A 13,644-nucleotide genomic window follows, 5' to 3' on the forward strand; every position below is an offset into this window, starting at 1 on the left:
AGAAGCACATAGAGTGCTAAACAAGATGAACCCCAAAAGAACAACACCAAGACACATCATAATTAAATTGGCAAACACCAACGACAAAGTAAGAATCTTAAAGGCTGCCAGAGAGAGACAAAAAGTTACCTACAAGGGATCTCCTATTAGAATATCAGCTGACTTCTCAAAAGAAACACACCAGGCAAGAAGGGAATGGAATGAAATCTACAAAGTGATGCAAAGCAAGGGAATGAATCCAAGAATACTATACCCAGCAAGGCTATCATTCAAAATTGAAGGTGGAATCAGGAGCTTCACAGACAAAAAAGGGCTAAGAGAGTTTATTACCACCAAACCAGCAATGCAAAAAATGCTAAAGGGACTGCTGTAAAAAGAAGAAACAGAAAGACAAGAAGAAACACAAACATTAAGAATAAAAATGACCACAAACAAGTACTTTTCAATAATAACATTAAATGTAAATGGATTAAGTGCTCCAATCAAAAGACACAGGGTAGCTGAATGGATAAGAAAACATGACCCACATATTTGCTGTCTGCAAGAGACCCACCTCAGAACAAAGGATTAACACAGACTGAGAGTGAAGAGATGGAAAAAAAATTTTCAGGCAAATTTTTCTCATTTTCAGGAAATGAGAAAAAAGCTGGGGTTGCGATACTTATATCTGACAAAATAGACCTCAAAGTAAAGACCATAACAAGAGATAAGGAAGGCCACTACATAATACTAAAGGGAGCAATTCAACAAGAAGATATAACTCTGGTAAACATATATGCACCCAATACAGGAGCACCCAAATACATAAAAAAACTTCTGGAAGATATCAAGGGAGAGATCAATAGCAATACAGTCATAGTAGAGGACTTTAATGCCCCACTGACACCACTGGATAAATCCTCTAAACAAAAAATCAGCAAAGAAAGAGCAATCCTAAATGACTCACTAGATCAGATGGACTTAATTGACATCTTCAGAATATTTCACCCCAATGCTACAGAATATACACTCTTCTCCAGTGCACATGGGACATTTTCAAAGATAGACCATATATTAGGATACAGGCAAAGTCTCTTCAAATTCAATAGAATAGAAATCATAACAAGCATCTTCTCAGATCACAATGGCATAAAATTAGAAATCAACTACAATAAAATCAAACACTTAGAGGCTAAATAGATTGCCATTAAGCAAAGACTGGGTTACCAGAGAGATCAAAGAAGAAATAAAACACATCCTGGAAACAAATGACAATGAAAACACAACAATCCAAAATCTATGGGACACAATGAAAGCAGTCCTGAGAGGGAAGTTCATAGCTCTACAGGCCTACCTCAAAAAACAAGAAAAACTGGCAATAAATGATCTAACCCTACAACTCAAAAAGTTAGAAAGAGAGCAATAAGAAAAGCCCACAGTATCCAGAAGGAAGGAAATAATAAAGATCAAGGCAGAAATAAACAACATAGAGACAAAAACAAAAACAAACAAACAAAAAAACAATACAAAAGATCAATGAAACCAAGAGCTGGTTCTTTGAGAGGATTAACAAGATTGATGAACCTCTAGCCAAGCTCACCAAGAAACAAAGAGAGAGGATCCAAATAAACAAAATCAGAAATGAAAGAGGTGAAGTGACAACTGACCCTACTGATATACAAAGGATTATCAAAAAATACTACGAACAACTCCACTCCAACAAACTGGACAACCTCGATGAAATGGACACATTCCTAGAAAAATACAAGTTTTCAAAACTCAATCAGGAAGAATCAAAAAACCAGAATAGGCCAATAACTACTGATGAAATTGAAACAGTAATCAAAAAGCTTCCAGCAAACAAAAGCCTTCGACCAGATGGCTTCACAGGGGAGTTTTACGGAACATTCAAAGAAGAACTAAAGCCAATCCTTCTCAGACTATTCCAAAAAATTCAAGAGGAAGGCACACTTCCAAGCTCTTTCTATGAAGCCAGCATTACCCTAATCCCAAAACTAGATAAAGACACCACAAAGAAAGAGAATTACAGGCTAATATCCCTGATGAACATAGATGCTAAAATCCTCAACAAAATTCTAGCAAACCGGATCCAGCATTACATTAGAAAGATCATACAACATGACCAAGTGGGATTTATTCCAGGAATGCTGGTACAATATCCGCAAATCAATAAACATGATACATCACATAAACAAATTGAGAGACAAAAATCACATAATCATATCGATTGATGCAGAAAAGGCTGTTTGACAAAGTCCAATACCCTTTTCTGATAAAAACGCTCAGCAAAGTGGGAATAGAGGGATCATACCTCAACATAATAAAAGCCTTATATGACAAACCTACAGCCAACATCATACTCAATGGGCAAAAACTAAAACCATTTCCCTTAAGAACAGGAACAAGACAGGGATGCCCACTTTCACCACTCTTGTTCGACATAGTACTGGAAGTGCTAGCCAAAGCGATCAGACAAGAAGAAGAAATAAAAAGCATCCAAATTGGAAAAGAAGGAGTAAAATTGTCATTATTCGCAGATGACATGATACTGTACTTAGAAAACCCTAAAGATTCCATCAAAAAATTATTAGACCTAATAAATGAATTTGGCAATGTAGGAGGATACAAAATTAATGCCAAGAAATCTATGGCATTTTTATAAGCCAATAGTGAACTTACAGAAAGAGAAATTGCAAAAACAATCCCATTTACCATTGCACCAAAAAACTAAGATACCTAGGAGGTAAAAGACCTCTACCCAGAAAACTACAGGACATTGAAGAAAAAGAGATAGAGGAACACATAAACAGATGGAAGAACATATTGTGTTCATGGATTGGTAGAATCAACATCAGTAAAATGTCCATACTACCCAAAGCAATCTATAGATTCAATGCAATCCCGATTTAAATACCAACAGCATATTTCACAGATCTAGAAAGAACTCTCCAAAAATTCATCTGGAATAAAAATTTTTTAAAAAAGCAAAAAAACAAATAGCTGCTGAGATCCTGAGAAAGAAGAACAAAATAGGAGGGATCTCAATACCAGGTGTCAAGTTGTATTACAAAGCCACTGTTCTCAAAACTGCCTGGTGCTGGCACAAGAACAGACATATAGACCAATGGAATAGAATAGAGAACCCAGAAATAGACCCAAACCACTATGCTCAATTAATATTTGACAAAGGAGGCAAGAACATACAATGGAGTCAAGACAGTCTCTTCAATAAATGGTGCTGGGAAAATTGGACAGATACATGCAAAAAGATGAAACTAGACCACCAACTTACACCATACACAAAAATAAACTCAAAATGGATAAAGGACTTAAATGTAAGATGGGAAACCATAAAAATATTAGTGGAATCCACAGGTAGCAAAATCTCAGATATATGCCGAAGGGATTTCTTCTCTGACACAGCTCCTAGGGCAATGGAAACTAAAGGGAAAATAAACAAATGGGACTATATCAAAATAAAAAGCTTCTGCACAGCAAAGGAAACCATCAACAAAACAACAAGAAAACCCACTGCATGGGAGAACATATTTGCCAATGATATCTCCAATAAAGGTTTAATCTCCAACATTTATAGGGAACTTATACAACTTAACAAAAGGAAGATAAACAACCCAATCAAAAAATGGGAAACGGACTCTCAATGTTGTCCAGATGTTAACCCTTTGAAGCTTTGAATGTTAAATCATATGATACTGAAGAGGTGATTAAATTAAGCATTTTGAGATGAGAAAATTATCCTGCGTTACAACCCAAATGGGCCCTAAGTGTAATCACAGGTGTCCTAGTAAGGAGGAAGGGAGACTTGAATACAGAAACAAAGGCTAAGTAAAGAGGATAAAAGTAGAGGGCCACCCACCAGGGAATGAGGACAAACTGGAGAAGAGGAGGAAATGGATTCTTCCTTAAGAACCTCCAGAGGAACAGGCCTGGTTGGCACTTTGATTTTTTATCCCATAAGACCTATTTTGGATTTCTGACTGCAGAAATGTAAGATAATATTATCTTATATTTTGTTGATTTAAGCCACTAAGTTTGTGGTCATTTGTTACAAAACTGATACAGCATAGATATAAAAATCATCTTGAATATGAAGACACACAACTCAACCTACCAAACCCCTATAATAAAAGCTAGTCAGAAAACCGAACTGGTCTGGAGGATCATGGGGGGCTAAGAACACATATGTAATACCTTCATCAATAAAGAAATTAAAAAAATAAAAAAAGGAAAAAGAAGGAAATCAAACTGTCCCATACTTTAATTCAGGAGAATGTCTCAAAGGACCCAAAGCACCCAGGACCCAAAGCAATGATACTGAGTGCTTCTGAAAAGTACTGTGGAAAACTTTGTAAGAGGTCGGGGAGGGTACCAGAGGAGACATTTTTCAAGCAGACTTTTTATTTTCAAAGATAGAAGCATAAAAAAAACAGGATTCTTTCACAAAAGACATCTTCAAAGAAGAAAATATTGCTTTTAAAGGATTCTCTTGGCACTAATGATTGAAATTGGGAGATTTTAATTCAGAAATGTCTGTCACTATCAAGGAAAAGTATGGCATCCATGGGCCAAGCTTTTAATTTTCTATAAATTGAATGAGGAGGAAAATTAGAATATTACATAAGGATGAGCTTAGGTAATTCATGGACCCCAGATAATTGGATGATTTTTCTTGCACTAATATAGATTACCATGTTTGTGTTTGTGCTATTGTGTTTTCACTGATAATAACGGCTCGAAATGGGCAATGGCACCAATCAGCAATATTTCTTGGGGGTGCAATTCCACTGATGCCAGCCACAAGGAAGAAACTTAAATCCAAAGCTTCTTAGTGTCTGTAGGAAACTTTCTCTACTATCTGCCACATGAAAATAGAACGGCATTTTTTTCTGAATAAAATACTCTAACCCCTGATGACCAATTTGCATCATGTTGCCTTGGCTTCGGTATTTAGGGACAGTGTTACCCATTCTTATCTCACAGGATTGTTCCATCACAACCCAAGAGATGGGAACCCCCTCTGGACCCAGCACGCCAAATCCTGGAAAATGCTGGAGGCAGTGTTCAACATATTTCAAGCTCCTCTCATTTTTTCCAAAGTCCCAATGCTCATTCACAAGCCCTGCATGTGAGGCATCCAAGAAGATGCTCGGAAAGTCTCCTTTCCTGCCAAGAAAAAAAAGAATTTATTCAGCCAATTTTTACCAAACACCAGGATTACAGAGTATGAATATGATACCATTCCTTTTCTTTAGGATCCCACAGCTTAGAGGAGGAAACAGATGAACAATAAAAGTACTGTTTTTATGTCTGCTTCAAAATCTTCCCAAATAATTGAGAGGGAGAAAATACTAATTACTTTATGATACAGAAAGCACATCTCAGAAAAAGCCGAAGCAAATACTCAAGGAAGAATAAAATGAGCTGATGTTCCTAAAATAACAAAGATGTACCCCAGAGCGACCTTTCATGTGGCTGAATTTTCTTTGAAGGTTCGCGTGGGAAACACGTGGATTCTGAATTCTACTACACAAAATATCTAAATAGACAAGATAATATTTATTTTAACAGATAATTCAATAAAATGTATGTCGCAGGAAGATGAGAGTAATGTTCATCTTACAGCTGCATGTGTCCCAAAGCCCATCAACAAATGGGAAGTATCAAAAATGCCATTTGAGAAGCATCAATATAGGGGAGATGTTGGATTTTGGGGTGGTAACAAATCCTGATTCTCTCAATGGATAAGGTATCTGAGAGTTAGTGTTCTTATCTGCAAAATCAGAAAAACATCCTCTGTGGAAGGGAAGGTTGGGGCAGGTGGAAGATTTCAAAGAACTTTTAGCCCTTCCCAAAGAGTAAGAGTTTTCAGGAACTTGTCAATTTCAAAGTGGATCTATGTTTGCTCAAGGGTGAGGTCACTGGGCACTAAATCATCTGCACAGGAGTGAGGCTTTCTTTTTGCTCTTTTCTGTGCCTGACCTGATCCTAGTCCTGCTTCCTCAAAGGCCTGGAGCCTTGTCGCCTGCCTCCTCCTGTGGAATAACTAGCATTTGGAAACACAGATAGACAAAAGAAAAATTTAAATATCGTTGGCTCTCCCAGCTAAATCAATGGTATGTGTGAGTGGGAATTTATATTTTAGTTATTCTTTTGAATTAGTAATACAGTTATAAAGCATAAATGGATATTAACTGAAAATAATTACTTCTCTCTCTGATCCCCTATTACCCAGTTATCTTCTCTAGAGGCAACTAGTCATAAAATGTATTTAGGTAATTTTCTAGAGGTAATTCTATGCAATTTTCCATGTGTACATACTGTGATAGCATACGGTATACAATGTTTTGTCCATCTGAATTGCCATTTCTTTTTTTCACTTAGCAATGTATTTTGGAATTCTTTTCTTACCAATTCAGGTTGAGTTGCTTCATTCTTGTTAATAGCTGCATATTATTCCAGTGTTTGGGCTATACTTTAATGAATTTTATCCATGCCCCTACTGATAAACACTTAGGTAGTTTCAGATGTTATGCTATCACATATTAAATTCATCAAAGTTTTACCATCGAATTTGGTAATAACTTCACTTAATGTACATATTTTTGATCCAACCATTTCAATTCTAGGAGTCCATCTTTCAGAACTATTTATAAAACTTGTGCAGTGATCTATTTATGAAGATATTTATTACAGAATTTTTGTTATTAGGAAGAACTGGAGATAAATTAAATGTGTGTTAATATGGTAATATATAATTATGTACCTCCCTATTATAGAAATCTATGCAGCTGTCCAAATAAATGCAAGATATCTGTGCGAGCTTACGTGAAAGTTGTATATAATATATTGGCTGAGTGAAAAAAGTAAGCTGCAATACAGTATGTGTGTATGTTATTTTAAAAAATAAGAAAAAAATAACAACAAAATCACACATAGTACTAAAAGCATAAACACCAATGCTAAGCATATTTACACCTCAATGAAAGATTGTGGAGAATCCACGTAGGCAAACTTTTGTTTTTTATTTTGATTACTTGTATATTTTGTACACCATGTAGCATTTTTGCAAAAAGTAAAGATTTTTCAGTGCCACCATGAGGTCCAGTACTCTGGCAGGTAAAGGACTTGTCTAGTAAAGGCACTGCCCATGCTCAGCAAACCAAGTTTCCTTCCTTTACCCATGCAACTATGTACCTCATCATAATTTAGCCTCAAATCTTACATTTCCAAATTTAATCTAACATGGCAACTGAATGATTCTATCAGGAATTTGGGAAGCAAAAAAAGTCTCACTTGCTAGCTTCATCTATGTTGAGCATCTTAGTTAGCTCCATCAAATTCACATTGCCATCACTTGATGTCTTGAATTTCTCTGATATATCAAACGTAACGAGATTGGTCTTCGTGTAATCCACCTGCACTGATTTTGAAGCTGAAACCTTTCTTATTGCCTCACCCAAGTTCTCTTGGCAACCTGGACAGAGGAGAAAGACAGGCTCAGCATCACCCCATCCATATCGACTGTGAACAAACCAGGGGGCCTTTGCCTATTCACTCAGACCAATTACCTTGGATCTGGAAGGCTTGCTCCCAGTTGATAACCTGGGGGGATGCCAGGACTTCCTCCAAGTTGTCAAAAGTTTTGGTGAAGATGTGGTAAGTATTGGTATAGTGATCCAGATCATCTTTCATCTCCTGATATAACAAATATCAATCAAATTTACATAGCACTATAATTATCAAATGTTCTTGCCTATGTCTGGAGTGCTAGAGACATGATGCCCTCTGTTTTTCTGAGAGAGGTATATAAAATGGCCTTGGAATCCCTTGAATAATAAGTCACTATTGACACACTGACGGTGTTCCCTTTCTTTTCTTTTTTAATTTAAATTATTTATTGTTTAAAGTATTATGTAAGTCTCCTTTCCCCCCTCTTTGACCTCTCCCCAGCCGCCCCACACCCCAGCACATGCCCTCACCACCCCTCCTGTCTGTCCATTGGTTATGCTCATATGCATGCATACAAGTCCTTCGGTTGATCTCTCACCCCCTCACTCTCCGCTATGTCTCTATGAAAGATGTTTCCTTTCTGATGGTGTACTGAAGTCAGCTGCCCTTGGGACGGTAGGTAAGTAGCTCCATTGTCTGGGATGGAAGAGGCATCAGGGTTAGATAAAGATCTAAAAGAGAGAGTGCCTCTGGTATAAAAAGAAGTATAAGAAATAGGGTTGGGGGGGCGGCGGTCAACCCTGAGTCTGTGAGGAGACAATGCCTAAGCTAATTCTGACTCAGCACTCTGGGGCTGGCATGGCAGTTGACTCTTGGTGCACATGTGAATAAAGAGGACTTTGAGAAAGATCCATCATCCAGAGCTCAGAGCAGCACCTGGAGTAGAGGGCCAGGTCTGCCCCTGCTTACCTGCTTACTTTCTGCTTCAGACACCCAGCGGGGGCGGGGGCGGGTGTCCTGGGGGTCACTGCAGGTGATGTGTTCTAACTCACCTAATGACTATGTAAATAGGGGGAGGGTAAAATATCCCTATTCTGAGATGGAAGGAATTCACTGCTCATACTCCCCAAACCTGGAAGATGGGGAAGACATTCTGATGAAATATATATGATTTATCTGTTGTTTAACAGTTCTCTCACATAGTAATTTTAACAACTTTATTTTTTATAGTTAAGAGAGCAGCTGTCTTCCCAAGGTCACACATCTAGCCACTTGGCAGGTTTAGATCTCAATCCCAATACTGACTTAAGTATTATTGTATTGTGCTTATTAAGTCATGGAGAAAGACAAACATTTCTAACCACTTCCAGCCATAGGCTTCTATGTTGAGGTGCATGGCTATGATCAGACTCTTGATAGAAAAGAATGCACTAGATGGGATCCTAATGTTATTTACAAGACTGTACTATTAGCTATTTGGTCTATTCCCATGCCTAATCTCACTGTCCTACCTTCTCCCTCAAACAGCCTTTCAAAACCTATATGAATCAGGGATGCCAAGGTTGTTCTTCCCAGCCACCAGCTTCAGTTCTCTCATTACCACAGAGAAATCATCCAGAGCATGACCAGCCTGGTATTCAGTAGCTTGAGCTCTCACCTCTTTCTTAGGTCGAGTAATGACTATCTGATAATCTGGCCAGGCATCCACCAGCACCTCCAGGTTGAATGGGTTTTTATTTTTAATGTGAAAAATGGCACCATATACCTACAAGAGCAACAGAACAAAACAGGAGAGGAAGTTCTTCTTTGAAATAGAGCCTTGGATCTGGTATAGGAAATAAGACCAGGAGTTAGGGAGGCTGAACAGGATAGAACCAGGGCTTCCAGAATAGTTCTTTGAACTACTTATTGGAAGATATGCTTCAAAATGGCCCAGTAAAGATCAACAAAAATCCAAGTTAATAGCTGAATCATTAAGAACTAGGACCCTTCCCCTGGCTGGTGTGGCTCAGTAGGTTGAGCATAATCCCAGATATCAAAAGGTTGATGGTTCAATTTCTGGTCAGGGTATATGCCTGGGTTGTAGGCTCAATCCTTAGTGGGGAGTACATGTAGGAGGCAACCGATCAATGTTTCTCACATCAGTGTTTCTCTCTCTCTCTCTCCCTCTCTCTAAAAATCAATAAAAACATATATTTTTTTAAAACCTGAGTCCCTTGAAATTCATTCATTCATTCATTTTTTAAACATTCATAGCATTTCCCCATTTTTTAATTTCATACCATACCATATTACTTATGGGGTATCTATTATATATCAGATGTTTGTCAAGTATAGAGAATTCAAAAAGGAAATAACATGGCTACTGCCTTCAAGTTAAATCTGGAAGGGGAGAGAAATACCTGGTCTGATCATAATGGGACACATGTTCTGATACATGTATGTGTGTGGTGGTGTGGTGTCCCAGGGAGGAAGTGGTGGAGGGCTAATAGAAGAAGTAATACTTGAATTGGGCCTTGAGGGATAAGTAAAATTTTTCCCTGACAAGATAAAGAGAGAAGGATGGCAAGTAATTCCTGGTAGGAGAAAAAGCATTAATGAATTCTTGAAGGTGTAGCAGATTGTATTCTACCTGCAGAACTACCAGCAGTGAGGGGCTCAATAATTGTAATGTGGTATATGACAAGGGAATGTTGGGAGATGGAATAGAAGAGGTTGGAGCATCTTTTAATAAACCTTTGTATACCCAATTAAGGATTGTGGACTTCATTCTATATACAGAATACTGAACCTCTACTGAAATTTTAAAACAAGGAATGATATATTTATTCAGAGAGATGACTCTTGCTCACCAAGTTGCAAGTGAGATAGTAATATTGAATACAGGGAGCTATTGCAATAGCCTGGAGTAAAGAAGTATCCACTAGAGATAGCAATATAGTTATTTCAAAAGATGTTTAAGCTGAAAAAGAGTAAGGTAGGTAAGTGGATATAGCTATTAAAATCATCCCTGAAGCAGGAATTTGACTTTAAACTTGGACTTCCATCCACCTGGGAAAGGTTCTGAGCCCTGAATCTATCCTTCTTACACCTCAGCCCTGTCTTTCAACATCACCCACTACTCTCTCACCTTATAGGACTCAGGGATGCTCTTTTCCAAGGATTCATACAGAATTTGCAGGTTCTGGGGTTCCTTAATCACAAACATCTTGTGTAACACCTCAGCCCCTTTTTCTCAGGAAGATGATCTAAAGAAATAAACACACAAACAAAAACACCTGGAGAGATTAGACAGGTGTCCAGGGAGAGGAGAAAAGTGGAGCCACCTAGGACACCGTACACTGGTCAGATGTAAAGGGCTTTAGAAATTATCTAATCCAACCCTTTCATTTTACAAATAAGAAACTAAAGCCCATAGCTGCAACTGGATCTCGGGTCTCCTTGATGATTTCTCTATAATTCCAAGGTAAGTAACATTAACATATCTGGTGAAACAAATCTCTGAAAGCCCACTTGATTCAAATCAGACCAAGGACCTGAGAGGTGAATGTCTTCAGCTGTTCAGATGCAAATAGAGAATAATGTATCTTTTCAGGCACTGTCTCTAGGGATCCTCAAGGCCCCCCCCCCCCCCCCCCCCAGGCATTGAGACACATGTTCTAATGTTGCCATAGCATCAGTGGTATTTTTCAGCCATCATGAGAGAATGAGATTTTCTGGAAAAGATTCTGAAGACCATATTGTGTAGTCCCTTTCTTCTAATAAACAAAATCAGAGGAGAGAAAATTGTTGATTAGCAGTGATACTACCCAAGTATAAATTGACTATTTAGAATTGAAGGACATATGAAGAGCTTTCCAGGCAAGAAAAGCTATGGAGTTTGTCACCACCAAACCAGAATTACATTTGAAATGTAAAGGGTCTTCTTTAAGAAGAAGAAGAAAAAAAGTTAAAAAATATTAGTAACAAAATGACAATAAATACATTTCTATCAACAACTAAATATAAAACAAACAATCAGAACAGAAACAGACTCATAGAGAGAAAATTTTGACCATTGTCTCATGGGAGGAGGGTTGGGCAGGTTAGGTGGAAAAGGTGAAGGGATTAAGAAGTACAAATTGTTAGTTACAGAATTGTCATGAGAATATAAATACAAATTCTTTTTAAAATTCTTTTTAAGTATAGTTGATATACAGTATATTAGTTTCAAGTGTACAACATCATGTTTCAACATTTTATACATTACAAAATGATCACTGCAATAAGTCTAGTAACCATCATAAATACAAATTCTTTAGAAGCAGGATCCTAATTAATTGGAAGGCTTAAAAAGACAAGACACTGCTGTCCAAAACAATCTGTTTACCTGAAGTTTTGTTGTATACCTGTGTGCACACCACCTTCTGCAGTCACTCAGTGTGGCAATGGAGAAACTTCTGTGGCTACCACCTTATAGACTCCACCACACCAAACTTGAACCGACTCAGACGTCACTATGCAGCATAGAACTCCAAGAAGAACTAGGTTCCTAATGGGTCAACTGAAGGAACTGTTCATTGACACGAAGTCAGATATTTTGTGGATCAGAGGAAGATAGGGAATGTGTTCTATATTGGAAAACCTCTACCATTATAAAATGTTTCCCACTGAACATTTTTATTTATACATCATCACTTGTAGCTGATTGGATACTCTAAAGCAATAAATAATAAGGCATGTTGTGGAGTTGGCAGAAATTATCCAGCTGCAGAGTTATTTAAATAGTATCATTAGGGCAAACAGAAGATCTGAAAAATTTGATTTCATTTCAAAATGCCTGGCCCAATGCTTTCAATCATGTGACCTGGGGGGAAGCCAAGAATTCCTCAGGCAAGTGTATGTGAGCCTGAGAACTGGGCTTTGTACAAGTTATCCTTTTTTTTCTTTAAAATGAATGGAGACAAATAAGGGAAGGGCATTGTAAACATAAGAAAAAAGAAGAGTTACTGGACAAAAGTTTTGTGGGGATTGGAATTAGTTTTGGAGAGGAACAGAGGTAAATTCTGTCTTTTAAAAGTGTGTTCCTGGAGAACCAAGATGGCAGCATAAGGTATAAACCTGTACGTGCTACCCCCCACAACCACATTAAAACCACAACTATAAGACAAAACAGCTATCATCCAGAACCACGGGAAAGCTGGCCGAGTAGAAGTTCTACAACTAGAAGGAAAGAAAAAAGTGCATTGAGACTGGGTAGGAGGTGCAGAGGCGCCAAGAGCAGAGGTATGGAGGAGCACGAGCGCGAGGCAAGCTGCAATTGGGTGCACAGTTTTTTCAATCAGAAGGGGATACAAGCTCCCAAATGCACTAAAATCATTTACGGCGAGAATGCACTGAACTCATTTACTCTGGGGACCCAGACTCCTATGGGGAGAAACTGGACTGTTGCAGCGGGTTGGAAAGCAAGGGTGGCTTTCTCGCAGAGCTGCTCGCAGGGATCATTGTTACTGTGGGGGTGCAGGACTCAGGGATGCAGAGACGCAGAGACACAAAGACGTGAGGAATTTTGGAGTCAGCTGACAACAGCCATTTCTGTTTGTTCAGCCCTGGTGATTCACTGAGAACCTGCCCCACTCAAGTTACATCCCCACCCAAGCTGTGTGCCGCAGGGCAAAGGAACCACCTGCCCTTTTGCAGCCTAACCTAACAAACTGCAGCTGGGTCAGAGAACTCCAAAACTTCCAAACCCCAAACAAAGAGGAGAAATCTGCTGATATCGCTGTAGCTCCTGCTGGGTGGACTCACACAGTGGTTGACTTGGAGATCCAAGGAGTCAGGGTACCCAGTGGTCAGATACCAGATTTCAACTCCTCACATCCATAAGGGACACACTCAAGAGGCAGACTCAGTGAGCACCAAAGCCCCACTGAAGCAAGTCCTACCCATAAGGGTGTCTCTAGCACAGCAGTTCTTCTACTATAGACACAGCGGGTCCTTGCAGTCAGCCAAAATGCGGAGACAAAGAAACATGTCACAAATGAAAGAAATGGAGGAAAGCAAACTACTGGATATAGAGTTCAAAACCACAGTTATAAGATTACTCAAGAATCTTTTACAAACCTCCGAGGAACTTAGTGAGACCTTCAAAGATCTTAATGAGAATGCCAAAAAAATGGAAAAGGACCAGTCAGA

The 13,644-nt window shown here is 38.5% G+C and overlaps 1 protein-coding gene across 2 annotated transcripts; it reads right to left on the minus strand.

Annotated features, from left to right (window-relative positions):
• Nucleotides 1-4,383: 4,383 nt before the first annotated feature.
• Nucleotides 4,384-12,092, minus strand: GLYATL2 (glycine-N-acyltransferase like 2). Of its 2 annotated transcripts, none has more exons than XM_070428067.1 (6): nt 11,859-12,092; nt 10,601-10,718; nt 9,128-9,235; nt 7,590-7,716; nt 7,315-7,495; nt 4,384-5,184 (listed from the first exon to the last, which is right to left on the minus strand). In XM_070428067.1, the coding sequence occupies exons 2-6, from the start codon at nt 10,676-10,678 to the stop codon at nt 4,776-4,778; spliced, it is 903 nt and encodes a 300-aa protein (XP_070284168.1). In that variant the 5' UTR covers nt 10,679-10,718; nt 11,859-12,092; the 3' UTR covers nt 4,384-4,775. The 2 variants fall into 2 exon arrangements, with proteins under 2 accessions (XP_070284168.1, XP_070284166.1); XM_070428065.1 differs by having other exon boundaries at nt 11,840-12,092.
• Nucleotides 12,093-13,644: the final 1,552 nt, after the last annotated feature.

The sequence above is a fragment of the Myotis yumanensis genome, unplaced genomic scaffold (genome assembly GCF_028538775.1).
Source record: "Myotis yumanensis isolate MYYU_CA2020_CCGP unplaced genomic scaffold, mMyoYum1.0.hap1 SCAF_10, whole genome shotgun sequence".
NCBI classification, from domain to species: domain Eukaryota; kingdom Metazoa; phylum Chordata; class Mammalia; order Chiroptera; family Vespertilionidae; genus Myotis; species Myotis yumanensis.

What these genes read in the sequence shown, in the direction of transcription:
- GLYATL2 (XM_070428067.1), bottom strand. Translation starts at nt 10,678, where the DNA reads ATGTTTGTGATTAAGGAACCCCAGAACCTGCAAATTCTGTATGAATCC. An exon ending in GCAAGCCTTCCAGATCCAAG is followed by an intron (nt 7,496 to 7,589) that starts GTAATTGGTCTG and finishes TCCTCTGTCCAG; the next exon opens with GTTGCCAAGAGAACTTGGGT. An exon ending in AACATAGATGAAGCTAGCAA is followed by an intron (nt 5,185 to 7,314) that starts GTGAGACTTTTT and finishes TTTTCTTGGCAG; the next exon opens with GAAAGGAGACTTTCCGAGCA.